This window comes from Fringilla coelebs (genome assembly GCF_963513975.1).
Source record: "Fringilla coelebs genome assembly, chromosome: 10".
NCBI classification, from domain to species: domain Eukaryota; kingdom Metazoa; phylum Chordata; class Aves; order Passeriformes; family Fringillidae; genus Fringilla; species Fringilla coelebs.
In genome coordinates this window covers 6,211,475-6,228,619 of record NC_140036.1, presented here as the reverse complement: position 1 = coordinate 6,228,619, position 17,145 = coordinate 6,211,475, and the positions used below count along the sequence as shown (strand labels likewise).

The following is a 17,145-nucleotide window of genomic DNA, read 5'->3' as shown; positions in this document are numbered from 1 at the left end:
GGTCAGTGGTGTGTCATGTTCCTAAACTTCCCTGGAAGTTTCCAAGTAGGCAGGACTCAAGACTTACCACCTTTAGCTTCCTCTCCAACAATCATTCTTGCCTCATGTTCAAGAACTGATTTTTTTCTAAAAGCTCCCCTTTGATAATGTTGTTTTAGCACTTAACAGTTACTTACAAACATTCTGATGATGCTTTCAGAGGGAGATGAAGAAGATGAAGCCAACAAAATAGAAGCTTTACATAAGAGAAGAAACCTTCTGGCTGCCTTTAGCAAGCTGATAATTTATGACATTGTGGACATGCATGCAGCAGCAGATATCTTCAAACACTATATGAAGGTACAGGCCATGCATCCTCCTGTCCTGACTGAGCCCAGTCTGCAGTGTTAGGGCTTCTGCCATCCCTGCCAGGAATGTGTTACAGCCCAAACACTCCTGAAAGCCTTTTCAGCTTTATTTGATCCTGTGTGGTACTTTTTCCTTTCTAAACAACCCCTGGCACTGAGCAGCAGCAAGCTCTGACCTCACCCTCTTTGTAGCACATGTGCTTTGTTTAAGGCAGCACCAAAAGCTGCTCCTGAGGTGCTGAGTATTTCCAGAGAGGCTCCACTCTGCAGAGAGTTTCTTAGCCTGCTCCTCAGATCCATCTCTAGAATCCCCAGTAGTGACCTGTTCCATGCCATGTTCCACTGTCAGTGTCCCAGGCTTGGTGCTTGCCTGGAGGCAGCAGGATCTTGTCAGAGGAGGTTGGTTTAACCAGGACAGCAGGACAAAAAAGCTCTGTATGGTTGTGCTGGAAGTGGGTCTGTGGTGACTGAATATCTTCTCAACTTTGGCTGCTTCCACAGAGCTTTTAGGCCCAGTGAAGGTCAGGAGGACCTCAGCTCCTGCTGCCCCTGTACATGGGAGTTCACCTGCCTGAACAGGCACATCAGCAGTCCTGCCACTGACCCTCAGGTCCTGTCCCACCTGCAGGGGATTGTCATCACAGAGGTGACAATCCAGGGGGAAGAACTGGAAGACAGAGCAGGTCCTTTACTCTAGACCTGTTTGAGATGTTGATGTGAAACATAAAGGGTTTAACTTGAAATTCTCCTGTTCATCAGGCACACACAGCACAATAAAATTCCCAGGACACACTGTAGCCATCAGTCAGGGTTAGTCTTGCTTAGGGATTGTTTGCCAGAGTGGGAGTTTGAAACTGAAGCTGTCACCATCCAGGTGAGTTCCCTCCCTGCTGCTCTAGGTTGGGCTTCTCCTTTTCCCACACCCCTCCTTCTCTTAAAACTGGTGGAGAGGGAGAGAAATTTAATTTGAATTAGTACTAAAGAAGGCAAAAGCAATATTTTAGAGGGAATGAAAATAAGTGACTGCAAATGCAGAAACATCAATGAGGCTGAAAGAATACTGTTGGAAAAAATATATTCTCAGCTTGGAATTTGTAATGATAATACAGCTTTCCTACCCAGATGGGCTGCACCATAGGCTGAGGCTTTCAGCAACCATTCTTTTATGATAAACAGCACTCCATGCTGGCTCATTCTTTACTCCACTTTTTGGCTTTATTGAATTCCTTTCCCCTCAGTGTACAAGGAGCACACATCTCTGTGCTGGTGTCTGTTCACATCTGCTTCTTAAGGGGGTGTTGGATCAATGTCATGTTGTTGCTTGGAATTGGCAGCCATGGGTCACCTTCATCAAGTGCTTAGTTTGAGGAAGAAAATGCTCTTTTGTTTGGTTTTCAACATATTTGTTACAAAAGATAATAAATACAGAAGTTCCCTACCTTATCACAGAGTTTGATTTAAATTTTGATACTGAAACATTGCCCCCGACTCACATCAAAAATCTGGATTTGAGCAACTGCTGCAATTCTTTTCAAATCAAGAATTACAAGTAATCTTTCTCTTGGGAAAACTGTAAGAAATTGTATAAGAAATTTGATTTAAAGGGGGTTTTTTTTCCACATTTGTTCTTAGTACTACAATGACTACGGAGATATCATTAAGGAAACCCTGAGCAAAACCAGGCAAATAGATAAAATCCAGTGTGCAAAGACACTCATTCTCAGTTTGCAACAGGTAAGAGCATTGTTTTTTGGTTTTTTTTTTTTTTTGTTAGAAATGCCTCATTGCAAAAAGCCCTGGCCAGGATTTCCTCTGATGCCCTTTACAGGGAAGCAGAAATGCTGCACTTCCTTAGGACATTTTCTTCATTTTCCTGCTCCCTAGTTCAGGCTGTCAGTGCCCCTTTGTCTCAGTAATCTCTGTCTCCATAGGCCCCCACTGCAAAGCTTGGGCAGGTAAAAATGGAAGGGAGTGAGAAAAGAGCCTTGGAGGCAATTTGGTCTAAGCTGATTCCTGGCATTTGTTTATTGATCCTGAGTCAAGAAGAAGAATTAGGAAGGCTTTTTCTTCTTAGCATTTGCTGAAGTAATGCATCTTCTTTATACTTTGTCTAAATACTGATGAATTTTTCAAATTTCAAGCTAATTAAGTCTTCCAATACTGTTAGACATGTTTTTTCCCAGAAAAATTCTCTTTACATCACCCATAAATTACTGCCTGATGATGAAATCTATCAAGCAACAGCACAAAGTGCACTAAATACCACTTAGGCCCTTGAAGTACCAGCTATAGCCATTGCACAGAGAAATTACTTCTGCTAATTAGATGCTCTCAAATGAGCTGGACCTCCCAAAATCCCTTCCTAAGGGATTTGCTGTAGCAATCTGGAGGCTGAGAGAGATCTGTGCAAACCTGAGAAAAACAGATGTACTTCCAGAAGAATCAGGGAGTGTCAAAGCAGCCCATGTCTGTAAAACTTAGAGAGGAGGAAGCAGGTGCCTCAGATCAGTCAGGCTGACAGAATTCCATGAAAAAAGTAAGGAGAGGAGCTGTTTGCAAGTGCCTCACTGATAGGTAGCAGCCAGTATGGATTTGTCAAGGAGGAATCCTGTCCAATTAAGCTGCTGTCATTAATTACATGGTAACAGAGCTTGTGGAGATGAGAGAAACAGTGACTGTAATGGAGCCTGATTTAATATCCTCACTGGCACTGTCTGCCAGGATGCTCTCAGCAACCAGTGAGAGAGATGAGGTGTAAATGGCAGTGCCAGGAGAGGTAGAACTGGCTGGAAAAGCATCAAACACTTCAATACTGTGCTGGGAGAGCCTTGGAGGCAGCAGTGCTGGGCAAACAGGCACTGAGGCTACAGTGGAGAAGCTACAGTTTGGATCCCCAAATTCAGAGCACCACCAGATCTGATGGGTATGGAGGTGCTTCAGAGAACAGCACGAGAATGCAGAACCTTCTTGATGAGTTAGGAGAATGATAGATGGAATTGAGGGAGGGTGGGTGAAGAATTCCACCAAAATAACTCCATGCAAGTACAAGATGGGGGACAGCTGGCAAACAGCAGAGGGACAGAAGAAATTCTGGCAGATGACAGGGACTCTGATGTCTCAGTGCAAAAAGTCATCACCAAGGCCATTCTCAGATGGAGCAGGTTTAGAACCCAAGTCTTTCTCAATAGAAGTGTTTCCCAGCTCACAGATGTCAACCTCTGAACTCTCTCTGCAGCTGTTCAATGAGCTGGTTCAGGAGCAAGGTCCCAACCTGGACAGGACATCTGCCCATGTCAGTGGCATTAAGGAGCTGGCCCGGCGATTTGCCCTCACTTTTGGCTTGGATCAGATCAAGACAAGAGAGGCTGTGGCCACACTACACAAGTGAGTGGTGGTAAATAAACTAGATTTTTACACTCCTTCAGATTAAAATTCTTGTTCAGCAGTCCCTTTCTTAGGATACGTAATCTTAACAGGCCATTGAATAATTATATATCTTTTTCTACTTTAATTGGAGGGGTCTACATGTATGTAGGTAGAAAGGAAACAAACTAGCTGCTACCTAATTGTTCATTGGAATTTATTGGCATGGTTATGTTTATCTCAGGTGGGTTGTGTCTAACAACTGAGGGTGGTTCTTTGTTCCACACCACTGTGGAATCTGGAGGAACCAAGGGCTTTTATGAAAAGATACTCCGAAAATATTTTGGAAATCTTTTAAAGGGGACTGAAATTTTTTATGCAATTGCTGCATAGAAAAGCATGGAAAGGTTCTGCTAAATTTAAATGATGGCTTTGCCATGCCACAAAAAAGTTCAAATGCTAATGTTTGGTATCTCAGAGACTCAGTCCTTGAGACTAAGATCAGCACGGCTCGGTCAGGATGCACCACTGTCCTCAGCCAAGCAGGAGTCAGGGGACACTTGTGCCTTGCTGGGTGAGGGAAGGGACAGTGTTCTCTTTAGTCACAGGTGACAGAGCAGAACTGAGTGTATCCCTGATCTGGGGACTCAGTTCTCTGCTCTGGCTCCTGTTTGATCTGGCACATTCCATGGAGCTCCTGCCCTGGGCTGCACCTGCCCAGTTCCCTCACTGGGCAAGTTCCCTCTTACAGGGACTGGCCATGTGCTTACCTGAGGGGCCCTCACAAATCCACAGGGAGCTCTGCATTCCCCTTTGTCCAAAAACTGCTGTTTGCTACTAATGGGGAGTTACACTGTGATGGGACCTGAGGATTCAAACAGTTTCATCACAGCTCAGATTTGGGGCAGCTTGTTTGGGTGTTGCGTTGGGCTATTTGTTTGCTTTTTTGGGTTTTGAGTTTTTTTTGGTTTTTGTTGCAAATGTCTGAGCATGTTCATATTTCTGTACTGTAGAGATGGCATAGAGTTTGCCTTCAAATACCAGAATCAGAAAGGACAAGACTATCCACCTCCTAACCTTGCTTTCCTGGAAGTGCTTAGTGAATTTTCTTCCAAACTCCTGCGACAGGACAAAAAGACTGTGTAAGTAATGCTCTGTTTTCTTCCCTGGGCTCTGTTAATCCCTGCACTGTAGGTCTCAACTCTCTCCTTTGAGGTCTCTGCAATCTAACCTGGGCTGCAGAAAGTCCATGAGACATGTCACATACATACTTACTCATGCTTTTGTGTTTTAAAGTAATAGAAATAAATGGGAAAAGAAAAATCAGACCTGCTAATGAGGTGAGTTTGAGACCTCTCAAAACAATGTTATTTAAAATTTCTCATGGGGTCTTGAAAATAAAAAGTCCTTTTCTAGGCTAGAAGAAAAAAAATTAAACATTATCAGTGTAGGTAATTTACAGGCTGACACCACTGCAGAATAAAGACTTCTGTCTTTATTTACAGAAATTGTAAACCTATATTTGTTGTTTCTTTTAATATATTGGAAGAGGACTCCAGTCAAACATCAGCTAAGTGCTATATGCCCGGTGTGAAACTAAATTCACTGAATAACTTTATGACCAGTTTAAAAGTGCAGTTCTGCTGATTTATGGTTATAGGTGTCTTTCCCATCAATTATGTGACCTCACTGAGTGTTAGTCAAAAAGATCAACTGAATGACCTCAACTGACTCTTTCTGTCAGACCTTGCTGTGAAGACATTTCTTTTAAAGGACTTTTCTGTTAGGGTTAACAATTATGAACATTACAGCTTTATCTGTGCAGTAAGAAATGCAGCTTGGTTAACTTTGTGTAATTTTTAATGTGTACACACTTGAACCAATTTCACTTTTTCATTGTATCAATAATTTCTCAAGTCAGTGAACACTGTAGGACAAATAGTTAAAGGAGCTAGGGAATGGGATGATCCAGTTAGGCTGTCTTGGCACTCCATTTGTGCATCTGCTCTCCATTGTTATATCCTGGAATCTTGTCAGCTTCTATCCTCTTCCTCAGGACAGGACTTAAGGATAACAGGATTTTATGGCTTGTCTTCTTAGCTGAGCTGTTGGCTCTCCTACATGCTGGTCTAAGTGCCACTGGCCTGTTTCCTGTTGAATTTAGTGAGGTTTAGCCTTTCAGCAGAGTCATCCCTTCCACAAGTTTCCAGTGTCTGACATATAAAGTTACATCATGCTGCCCCTGACAGCTTCTGTTAACCTGAACCTTTGAGTGAAATTCAGTTTTTTGGGACATTCTGTTCCTTCACCTTCCATGTTGCCATTTGAATTTTTTCTCAAAGGTTCCCCTGCCCACATACACAACCAGTGGCTGCTCCTGCAGGAGTATAAGGATTGCTGTGGTGGAAAATCTATACCTGAGCTATTGACCTCAGCTGAATCCGATGATCATGAAAAAAAATAGGTCCTTTAGGGCCTGATCTGTGCCAGCCTGCTGTGTTGGGATGACTTCAGCCCTGCCCCAGACCCCACGGGCTGTGGTGACCATGAGAAGGGTCAGCACAATTTGCTGACATGTAAGGATTCTGTGGAGGTGGCTCCACGCCTGCCCAGAGTGCTCCACTGACAGGACAGGAGTGGTGTGCTGGATTTGCCCTTTTCTGTAGCTCCTCCAATCCATAGGCACCTCTCCCCCACCACAGGGGCTGCCTGTGTGCAGGAAGGTCCATGACCACCATCTGCTGGAGAAGCCCCATGTTCAGGATCACTTCCCTCCCTCCCTGCCCAGAGGCCTCCCCAGACTGAGTGATGGACTCTTGGCTGCAGCCAGAAGTGCTCTGGGGCCCTGGCAGTCTCAGGAACACGTGGCTGCCTGGCTGCCCAGGTTCTCCAGCTTGGCTTCCCTGCCTCAACCCCCAAATCATCCACCCACCCAAGAGCCTGCAGTTGTCAGGGCATTGCTCCAGAGCACCCTTCCTGACAGGGTGCAGCACACACTGCCATTCCACAGGGCTTCTACTTCCTTCTGCTGGGCTGCTGGCTTTTTCCTCTGGGGCTAGAAAAGGAAGAAGCTTCCAGTTTGGGAGTGAAGCAGCCACACTGATATAATTTCGTTTTCCTAGCCTGTTAATCTGGCTACTCATTTTATGAGTAACCTTCAGAAGTGGTGATAGCCATTTATGGATTTATTGAAATCTATGGATTTCACATAAAAGTGTTCATGTAAGGTGCCAGACTCATACAGCTGGAGAAAAAGAATTTGTACTAACACTCTGTTACAAACCCATTAAGGCAGATACAGGCAGGGAAATCCTGAGGAACTAATTTAGGACAGAATAGAGAGATTGTCCTTGGAGGCACTTATTTCCATTTACTTCTCTCAAAGACACAGTTGGCTTAGACTGAACACTGACTTGTGGGTGTCAGGTGAGGTAGAGCCTCAACATGGTTGAGGTCCACTGAGCTCAGAGTTGACAATAACTGCCAGTGTGAAGCTCCTCCAAAATGCTGAGCAGAAGATGTCTCAAGTTTGGCATCCAGGCAGTAAAAAGCTCCCAAGTGGTGTCATTTTCCTCCTTAACAATTTGGCCATAAACATGCAATCTGGTTCTCTAAAAACAAACTGGAGGTAGAAAAACTTCTTACTTTCCAAGACTCTTCTGCAGGTAGATTCTCTGAAGCCATGAAGCACTTAAGTGGCACAGTTGGGTACCATAAAATACACTAAGATTTTCCCATTACTGCCAGGTTTGGGAGTTAATATACACATGGAAAAGGGAAGGAGGAAGCATTGACAATATTTAATAAAAGAGTAGACAGGAACCTGCTGTTTCTTGAACAAAGTTATGCCATTCACTGGATCAAAAAACTGATGTGATGTTACCCTCACATGAGCAGTGTGGGCCCTGGGCCTGTTCTGGAGCTGGGCTGTGTAACAACTCTGAGCTGCCATGAGCAGCTGCTGAGCCTCCTAACAGAGGAAACCCCTGCCTTTCCATGTGGAATGTGTGGAGTTGACTCCCACTGCTGGCAAGGTGGTATTAAAGGAAATTGTGACTGAGGGGTGCAGGAAGTGATGCTGAAGTACCTAAGTCCTCTTACCAAACTTCTGAATGTTTGGCTCTGCAGCCAAACTCATTAGAATCACATTTATGTAGATTTGCATGTTCATTTTAGAGATTACTTCTGATTCCGTAATTAAATAATCAATGGAAAAAGAAAACAGTTTCTATGTCCTCTACACCAGGAGGGAGTTTTTGGTTCCTCCTTTCAGTTAACATGTGTGCACACTGGACTTTTCATGGCAGCGGACCAGGTGTTCAAATTTCTTGTGGAAAAATAAATGCCTGCATTTCACTAACCCATTTCTCTTGTTCCAGGATTCCAAAGGACATCCTGCATCCTTCCAGCAGTGGCTCTGTTGCAGCCTGGCTGCTGACACAGCGGCTATATCCAGGTGTCTGTGGGGAGATTGCTGCACTCTGTAGCCCCTGTGTTTCCTTTCCAGGCACACCTACTTGGAGAAGTTCCTGACAGAGCAGATGATGGAGAGAAGAGAGGACGTGTGGCTGCCGCTGATCTCGTACCGGAACTCGCTGGTGACGGGCGGCGAGGACGACAGGATGTCTGTGAACAGCGGCAGCAGCAGCAGCAAGGCCTCCTCCGTGAGGAACAAGAAGGGCCGACCCCCCCTCCACAAAAAGAGAGTGGAAGGTTAGTGAGGGCACAGGGCTTTGGCATTCTGGACACTCAGGAGAGGAGGCTTTACCAGTTAGTGCAGAAATACGTGACCTGTTCTGGATGTGGCAGAACCAAGGCATCTCTTTTGCTGGTTCTGTCAGGCCTGGATGTGTCTTTAGGGGAAATACCACCATAGCCCCCTGCTCTTGTTTGTCTTGACCAAAATTGGCAGTCAGAACTGTTAAAAGCTGTTACTACTGCTGGGAGAGGTGTTTGTGGAGTTACCTGCTCTTTCTCACTCCTGGACTGCTGGATTTCTGCCTGTGGTTCCCTCTGGGGAGTAGTTAATTCTCAGGGATTTGGAACAGATTCCAGGCAGAAATTCTGATAACAGATCTCTGTTGTTGCAGGGCCATTGGGAACACTAAAAATACAGCATTTTTGTTTAAAATAGTACTGATATCTGGTGTTGTCTGCATTTACTCTTTCTGGAACCTCAGATGTGTTCATCAGGAATCTGGCTGTGATAGCAAATTTCTTACAAGACTACATCTGTTCCTGGTCAATCTGTGTGCTGTAGTGTGGACTTTTGTGAATACTAATTTGCTGTTCCACTATACAGTAGATGTGAGTGGGATCTTAAACTTCAGGATTTTTTTCCAACTTCAGTATCTATGGCAGTAATCCCTCAGTAAGGAATCTAGTTCCCATTTGCCTGAATATACAGCAATTTCCCATAATATTCCTCAAAAGTTTGCCCATACAGCCAGGTCCATTCTCCACTGCAGCTCACGGTGAGCAGTCCCTGCACCAAGTCCTTCTCACAGCCAGCCTCAAGTGCAGGTACATAAAATACTGGCTTGTTTTTTCAGGTACTGTTTTTCTTCTTTTAGGATGACAAGATTTTCACAGAATTCAGCTACTGAGGCTTTCTTCTTTCCTCTTGTTGCCATTTTCATTCTACTCTACTGTATTTTACCAATATCTTATTTTTTTTACCCTGGGGGCTGTAGTAGCATCTTTGTCTCCCAGTAAGGCAAATCTCAGGCTTAAGATGTAGTTTTTAGGTTTTGCTTATCTCATGGTCTTTTGTGTCACCCTCTTTCAGTGATCAGTAGAAGGGAGAATTGATTTCCAACACTTTCCTTTTAAGAATCTCCTTTTTTTGTTTTTGTTTCTTTAATTTCCACTCTAAAGGATCTAACAGAAGAAAGGTCACTGCAGAAATTACTGGGGTTTCAAAGAACCATATCCAGTCCCCCTCTGGTTCCTTTCTCACCTAAATCCACTACAGACTGGCTTGGAGAACATTCCCTGTTACTTCTAAGAGGAAATGCACTCTGTGACATTTCTTCAAGATGTCTTAAGGAAATCAATAAGTTTTTTTAAAAAAAATCCTAACATAAAAATGATTGAAAAGTAAAATTGAGCATAAATAGGCAGCTTTTTAAACAACATTTATGCCTAAAGGGTAGTAAAAGGCAATGGAAGGGTGAACAGATCCATGGAGATCCCCATCTACTTTTCTCACCACACATTTCCTGTTAGTAAATCTGTGATCTTGTAATCTCTGTTGTCATCTCCTGTCTTTCACTCCAGCAAGTGAACTTTTTCTGCGTGTCTCTGACTGCAAGCTTCCTGCTCTAACTCATTCTCAAGTCCTCCCTCTTCCCTCCTCTCTGCTTTGCTCCCTTCCCAACATAAGCACAGGATCCCAGCTAGACCTTCAGTCATCTTCATCTCATTTTTATTGCTAAGTGTCCCCTCCCTGCTCCATTCCAATGGTTCTGACAGTTCTAAAGATCTGGAGTGACCGGATTTTGGGGTTTGTGCTCTACCTTGTCTTAGTGTTTAACTGTATCTTGGTTGCTGTAGGTGCATGAGATTAAAACAGTCTCCAATTGTAAACTCAGGAATTGGGAATTACCTGGGTTGTTTATGTTCAAGATACCCAGCAGCTGAGGCCGTGCTGCAGTATGACTTTGTTTGCAATGAGGTTTGTGTCTGTTCCCTTTAAATTGTTGTTATTGCTGGGAATAGAGGCTAGTAATACTTAAAAGAACAGAATCTGAAATTAGAACTGAAAATCTTACAATCCCAAGCATTTATCCAGGTGATCCCTCAGCGCACACTTATTTGAATGCTGTCCTGCATGTGGTCAGAAATGAGCAGTGATAGCAGTGTTCTCTCTGTAGATGAGAGCCTGGAAGGCTCCTGGCTGAACAGGAATGAGAACATCCATACTCCAGGGACACTGCAGACACCTCAGCTCACCTCCACTGTCCTGAGAGAGAACACCAGACAAATGGGAGAGCAGATTCAGGAGCACGAGTCGGAGCAGGGATCTGAACAGGATTTTTTACACAAGTAAGTCTTGGAATTTCAGCATCAAGTACAGCCAGGCAAAGTTGCTTGTGGTTTATAGTGATATTGTTAGCCTGTAGCTCCAGAGATGCAGTGTTGATTTGTAAAGCCACCTGGAAATGCCTTTACTACAGCTCAGCAATAATTGGATTGTCTTCAGGTCCAGAAAAATATGTTGTAATGGAATAATAGTAGAAATTCCTTATGTTAAAACTATCTCATAGCATAGCCATGCAGTCCTGGTCAAATCGTCCTAGTGCTTGTGTCCCAGGCTGGGTGGAATTGTTTCTTTGGAAGACCTGTAGATACTTTTTTTCCCCCTGCCCGATATCAAAGTTAAGGTTCTCCAGGCACCCTGACTGGTATTTTCTAAATTTCCAGCTGCTGAGCTAGTAATTCCTGATTTGAGGCAATTGCTCTAAATTATATATTCTTTTTGTCCCTTTGCTCCCATTTTATCACCTCCATTTAGAGAGAAAGCATTGGTTATTTTCTGTCAGTGGGTGTTGCCAGCAGGTACTGCCAGGATGCAGCAGGTGAGCACAGGCTGGCTGTGGGTCACAGGCTGGTGGTGGCATCAGTAGTGCAGCCTGGAAGGTATTTACACGTGGGTGAGGTACTGGCCCTTAAGCTGATCAGGGTATTTGTGTAAAAGCCATTTGTTTTTCACGTTGTGAGACATTTTTGTCAGTTACTAATTTGGATCCATTCTTGCTCATATTTTGCCTCATCTGACACAGTGAAGTACTATTTAATAATAACAAACTTTAGAGGTGCTCCTGCTCCAGGTGCCTGCCCCTAATGAAGGAGCAATGCCAGTTTTCCATACTTTCTTTTATTGCAACAGTTGATTTTTTTGTGCACATACAGTGAGAGGAGACACACTGTGGAAGGGAATACAGAAGATGTGTACAATGATGGATGGGATTTAATTTTCCTAATCTGAAGCATGGCCAGACACAGAACTTGGGAGACAGAAACTGCCCCAGAATAGGCAGCTCAGAACTGTTACTGTTGTTGGTTCTAACTCACTCCCTGTGTGTCAGTCCCCAGATGCAGATCTCGTGGCTGGGCCAGCAGAAGCTGGAGGATCTTAATCGGAAGGACAGGACAGGAATGAACTACATGAAAGGCAGAAGTGGCGTAAGGCACGCAGTGTAAGTGCTCACAGGCTCCTGCCCCCAGCAGAACCATGTGCAGACACCACAGTGAAATGTTATCTTTCCTGCTGGTTGCCAGTGGTTTCTGTGCCATTTCTCCCTTGTGGTGAGGGCAGAGGGACAGTTTGTAGTGCTGGGATGGATCCAGCCCAGCACTGCCATTCTCTGACTGTGGCCAGACACCAGGCCCAGTGACAGGGTGCAGTTCCCCATTCCTCAGAGGGGTTCCATGGTTTGTGTGCTGTGTAATTCCCTGTGAGCTCTGCCCAGGAGCCTGGTTCTGTGTCTGTGCTCTCCATCCTTTTTTGCCAAGGTGTCCCCCTGTGCAGTAATGGAGGGAACACACGTGGGTTAACATGGGGGCACTGCATGCTCTGTGCTGATCCCACTGAGTCCTTCAGCATGAGGGCTGGAATCCTTACAGCCTTTAGAACTGGGCTTGAAGGCACTGCTGGGGTCACAGGGCTTTACCTGTGATCCTGGCAAACAGTGTCACTCCTCCTTGGTAAAAGGGCAGACTTGTTGGGACAACTTCAATTGCTGGTCATAGTGCTGTCAGTGGGACTTGCTGCTTCAGCCTGGGCCAGGGTTTCGGCAGGGGAGTTTGTGTGATTTTCCTCTGTTTGGTATTCCAGAGAGCCTGTTGGCTTTACCCTCAGCATCAGCATTAAATGATAAGATTTCAGCATTCTTTTTAATGACAAAGATCAGGGCTGGGAAGTTTTTCTGCCCAAAAATGACTCACTCTCTCTTTAATTAGACGAGGTCTAATGGAAGATGACGCTGAGCCCATCTTTGAAGATGTAATGATGTCCTCACGAGGCCAGCTAGAAGACATGAATGAAGAATTTGAGGACACAATGGTCATTGATCTGGTCAGTAAATCTTAAAAATGGCAAATTTAAAACAGTTGAAAGCTAATTTAAAAGGAATTTTAGAAGTGTAAACAAAAATTTCCAAAATTTTGAGTCTGGCCTCCAGTTGTCTGAACGTTAGAGTGGAAATGATGTGAGCACTTCCCAGAGCCTCCAGCTTCAGGCTCGAGCCCAGTGGGTTTGCTCCAAGTAGCATTGTTTAGTGCTCCTTCTTCCCAAGATTGTGTTCTTGGGCAGTTTTTGGCAGCAGCAGCATCACACACCTCAGACTCATCAGCCCACAAGGATCAGGTTATGAGTTACAGGCTGTGCTGGCATGGCTCTTTATTGCATCCACAATGTGTCAGCCTGGCACAGCCAAGGGGTCTCTCTCTTACCCTTTCCTGGTTAGTTTGATTTTGAGGAGGTGGGCTGGGCAGGGGATCCTCATTTGGGGTCTCAGTAAGTCACAGTCAGAGTCCTGCTGGCACAGCAGGAGGAAGCACAGGCACAGGTGTGTGGATGGGAGCTCCTTAAACAGGAATTGCTCCCAAACAGGTCCCATCATCAACAGCAGCCTCAGTCCCTTCCAGTTCTGCGCTGACTGCTGGGAGTTCCTTGCAGCACTTACAGCCTTAACTGGCCTCCTCTCTGGAATGACTCCTCCCTTGTAAAATGGGATAAAGGAGTTGTTTGCTTTACACACCTCACCATTTTTATGCCTTTCTGTTTCTCCTTTCACATACAAACAACAAGCCCTAGATTATATTAGTACTGGGCTACAGTGTCTTGGGAAAGGTGGCTGCATACTCAGGTTATTGCTAGCGCTCATGTAATCACCAAGTAACATCCAAGGCAAGGAAAGGAAGGAATTGATCAAGCCAGTGAGGCTCACACTTACTCTTGTGTTCATGGGGAAGGACACAACCAACGGTTTAAGCCTCAGAAATATTTCACTATCTTCTGTACCCTTTCTGGTGGTAAATCCACTTTTGACCATGTCAGGGCTCAAGTTTCACTATGAACTTGAAGCATAAAGAGAGTTAAGAGGGAGTTTCTGTACAGTCTGGCCTACAGTCCCAATACAGAAACATTCTTAAGTCAGCCAGAACCTTGGGCAAGTCCTTAACTATGAGCACGGAGTTAGAGTCCATCAGCTTTTACCCCATTCTTTCAATAATAAAGAGTTGAGGGAGCGCTGTCCTGTGTTTGTCCCAGAGGTTTTGTGGCACTGGGAGGAAGGTGGGGGCAGGCACAGGTGGCCTGTAGCAGGCAGGGCTCCCTGTGCCCCGTGCTGTTCCAACTCCCCTGTGTTGCAGCCACCGTCGCGGAACCGGCGCGAGCGCGCGGAGCTGCGGCCGGACTTCTTCGACTCGGCGGCGATCATCGAGGACGATTCAGTAAGGCCCGGCTCGTTGTGCTTGCTTTGAGCTCCGCTCGTGTCCCACCCCTCATAACCACTGTCTTTTCCCCCTTTCCAGGGATTTGGCATGCCCATGTTCTGAAGTCTGGCGAAGACCTTTTACAAACTTGGAACTCTATTGTTTAGAGCTAGAGGCCTATATACTGTGATAGCTTGTATGAAAACCACATTTTTGATGTGATACGGTTTGATTTTTAACCAAATGATTGAGGTCAACCCCTTGGTGTAGTGACGGAGAGAAGAGGAGCTTCTTAATGACACACGGGAATGTTGGCCAATCCAGTCACCTCAGAAGGGCTGACCTAAAAAATCATTTGTATCCCTGTTCTTGACTGTCCTAATACGGATTTTTTTTTTTCTGGATGAGGAGGAAGTTTTAAATTGTTAAGACAGCTGTCAAAATAAACACTGTTCTACATATGTTTTCTGAAAACAACATTGAGTGAAAACAGAACTTTTTTAACTTTATTTTTCTGCTGTACAATTTAAAACAGTTTTAACATTTGCCTTTTTATGTTTTCAAAGCTAGCCATTTTTATTAAACCTATGCCTATCAGCCACTGACTAGCAAGGCTGCTGTAAGCAGGTCGTTCTGGCTACGGAAAAGTGTTTTGGAACACACTGGATTTGATTAACATTATGGTACGCTTATGTCCTCTCATAGGCATGGAGAAGAACACTCTCAGAGAAGAGGTTAGAATTCTAATGACGTGCATCTCTGCCAAAAAATTTCAGATTCTGATATGATAAACCCAGATTTTATACTCTTGAGAAGATTTATTTTTATTTATAATGGGACATAAAGTAAGAGATGTCCATGAAGCCACTTTTCCAACAGATGCTGTGTAACATTCATTTTATATAGCACATGGGGACACAAAACCAGTAAATTTTCTATTGGTACTTGCTCTGTGCATTTTTAGCAACTTATACCAGCAAATAAAGTATTCTCAGTAAAACACACAAATGGTTCTCAAGTAATCACTTTGCTGTTTTTACTACCTACTTCAAGCCTGCCAACACAAGGTACATAAACAGCAACTTTCCTATTAAAAAAAAATAGTTCAAGGGTGGGGGAAAGGATCACTTTAGCATACTAAAAGTAATTTTAACTGTACCATAAAACAGAGTCTACTTTCCATGCCGTAAATACCCTTTTCCGCTATTTTTGTAAATTAATTTTGCCAGTTAGAAGTACTGTATGTGCTGCATAGAAATTTGTGCTTAGATGGTGAAGTTCTTAAGCTTACAATGGACTACAGCTACATTTTCAGTGTTAACTGTGCATATTGAGAGTAATTCTTTGGAAAAAAATATGATTTTTCAAAAAAGCTAAAAACATCAAAAAAATTCCAAAAAAAACCCCAAAACATTCTCAGCTAATTCATTGTACTAAGATATTTTTCAATGTCTTCAATAATTTGGAATTTCATTATGCTTCGATTTTATGACTCAATGTAGTAGCTGCTCCTTACCCAGCCTGGCCTGGCACCAGCAGTGCTGGCCCTCTACAGCTCCAGATCTCCAACAATTGGCCCCAAAACCTTCATCTTTCTGCACTCAGTAGCAGTTGGGATACAAAGCAGACTGACCCACTTGGAGCACAGCAGTTTCAGAGGTGCTTTGGTTTTAGCAACTGCAGAATAATCACTGAACTTTTTTCTGTTTCAAGCTTACTGGACACCAGCCCAACCCCTCAGTGCCCAGCGTGGGCAGGTAAAGAGCCCAAATTCACCCAGCCCAGCACCTCACCCAGCTGAGCTTGGCTCTCACAACATGTGCAGTTCTCAGACAAGGTTGCCAAAAATGTTTGACCAGGTAATTCAGCCATTCCTTAGTGTGGGTTGGGGATCTATTAATCCAAGAAGTAGCTGGAACTTTATAAACCCTGTTACCTCCCTCTGTGCACCCCCACGGCCTGGGGGCAGGAATGGCTGCAGGACCTGTCCCAGGATCACTCTGTGAGCATGGTGGCACAACAGATGCTGCCCAGTTTGAGTCAGAGTCTCAGACAAACCTTGTGCTTCACAGTCCTCTGTGTGGAAAACTGATTCCTAATTTAACATTGTAGAATACTGTATAACAAACATTTATTATCATGGTACCTGCAATGGGTCTCCAGTTCAGTTTGCAGTCAATAGGTTTTTGTATTATGAGTGTCTCCTTGATTGGTTTTGCTAGTAATTCTGTAAATTGTACATTTACAATATGAGGTTTTTTTTTTCCTTTTGTACAATTTAAAACTGATGCTTCACCTTTCATTTAATAAACTATTCAAAATCATGAGTATGATGAGCACCCTCTTCACTATAGTTTTCTTTTAAGTGCTTGTTTGGACCATCACATTTTGTCATCCCACGTAGTAGGAATTCAAGGAATTATTAAAGGCAAAACTGACAGGTAGCTTTCATGTAGTCCAGGCTTCACAACCAGACCTGTACCCCACTCCTGTACCCACTCAGCCACAAGAGTGATGGAAACCCTCTCTGGGCTTCTTTCTCCCCTCCACCATCATGTGGTTTGGTTGGGGGGGTAGAGGGGTGGTGAATGTGGGATTGCTGGAAATCTTGGAGGGCCCCACACCAGATGCAAGAGCTGCACTGCTAAAACTTACAATTTCTTGAAATGCCACAAGGTTTGAGAAGAATTTCTCTCTTCTGCCCTATACGTCTGAAGTGACCTGGAGTCTGTGGGAAGAAACTGCCATGGGAAAAGCTTCAAAGTTCTAACAACCAGCTGAGCTAAATGGAGTTTCACAGATTCCTGAAACAAAATGTCCATGTTACTCCCATGTCTCAGGGAGCAAGGTGCTATTTTTGTCCAACCCATGAAAGATTTAATCTCTGTAGTGTAAAGAAAACTGACTGCTTTATCACCTGGCCCACTTCCTAAGGAAAAATCACTGGAGTCATGAAAAGGAACAAGATGCAGCAGCTGAGGCACAGGGATGATTC

General features: G+C 44.2%; 1 protein-coding gene across 2 annotated transcripts in view; it reads left to right on the top strand.

Annotated features, from left to right (window-relative positions):
* Positions 1-14,819, top strand: part of STAG1 (STAG1 cohesin complex component) — a 152,712-nt gene extending 137,893 nt beyond the window's left edge. For both annotated transcript variants that reach the window (XM_084212629.1, XM_084212628.1), the window contains 10 exons: positions 200-339; positions 1,980-2,081; positions 3,583-3,731; positions 4,724-4,852; positions 8,218-8,423; positions 10,586-10,757; positions 11,801-11,911; positions 12,675-12,789; positions 14,088-14,168; positions 14,250-14,819. In XM_084212629.1, coding sequence (XP_084068755.1) covers positions 200-339; positions 1,980-2,081; positions 3,583-3,731; positions 4,724-4,852; positions 8,218-8,423; positions 10,586-10,757; positions 11,801-11,911; positions 12,675-12,789; positions 14,088-14,168; positions 14,250-14,273 — 1,229 coding nt within the window. In that variant the 3' untranslated portion in view covers positions 14,274-14,819. The remainder of the gene's footprint in view (positions 1-199; positions 340-1,979; positions 2,082-3,582; positions 3,732-4,723; positions 4,853-8,217; positions 8,424-10,585; positions 10,758-11,800; positions 11,912-12,674; positions 12,790-14,087; positions 14,169-14,249) is intronic.
* The last annotated feature ends 2,326 nt before the right edge of the window (positions 14,820-17,145 follow it).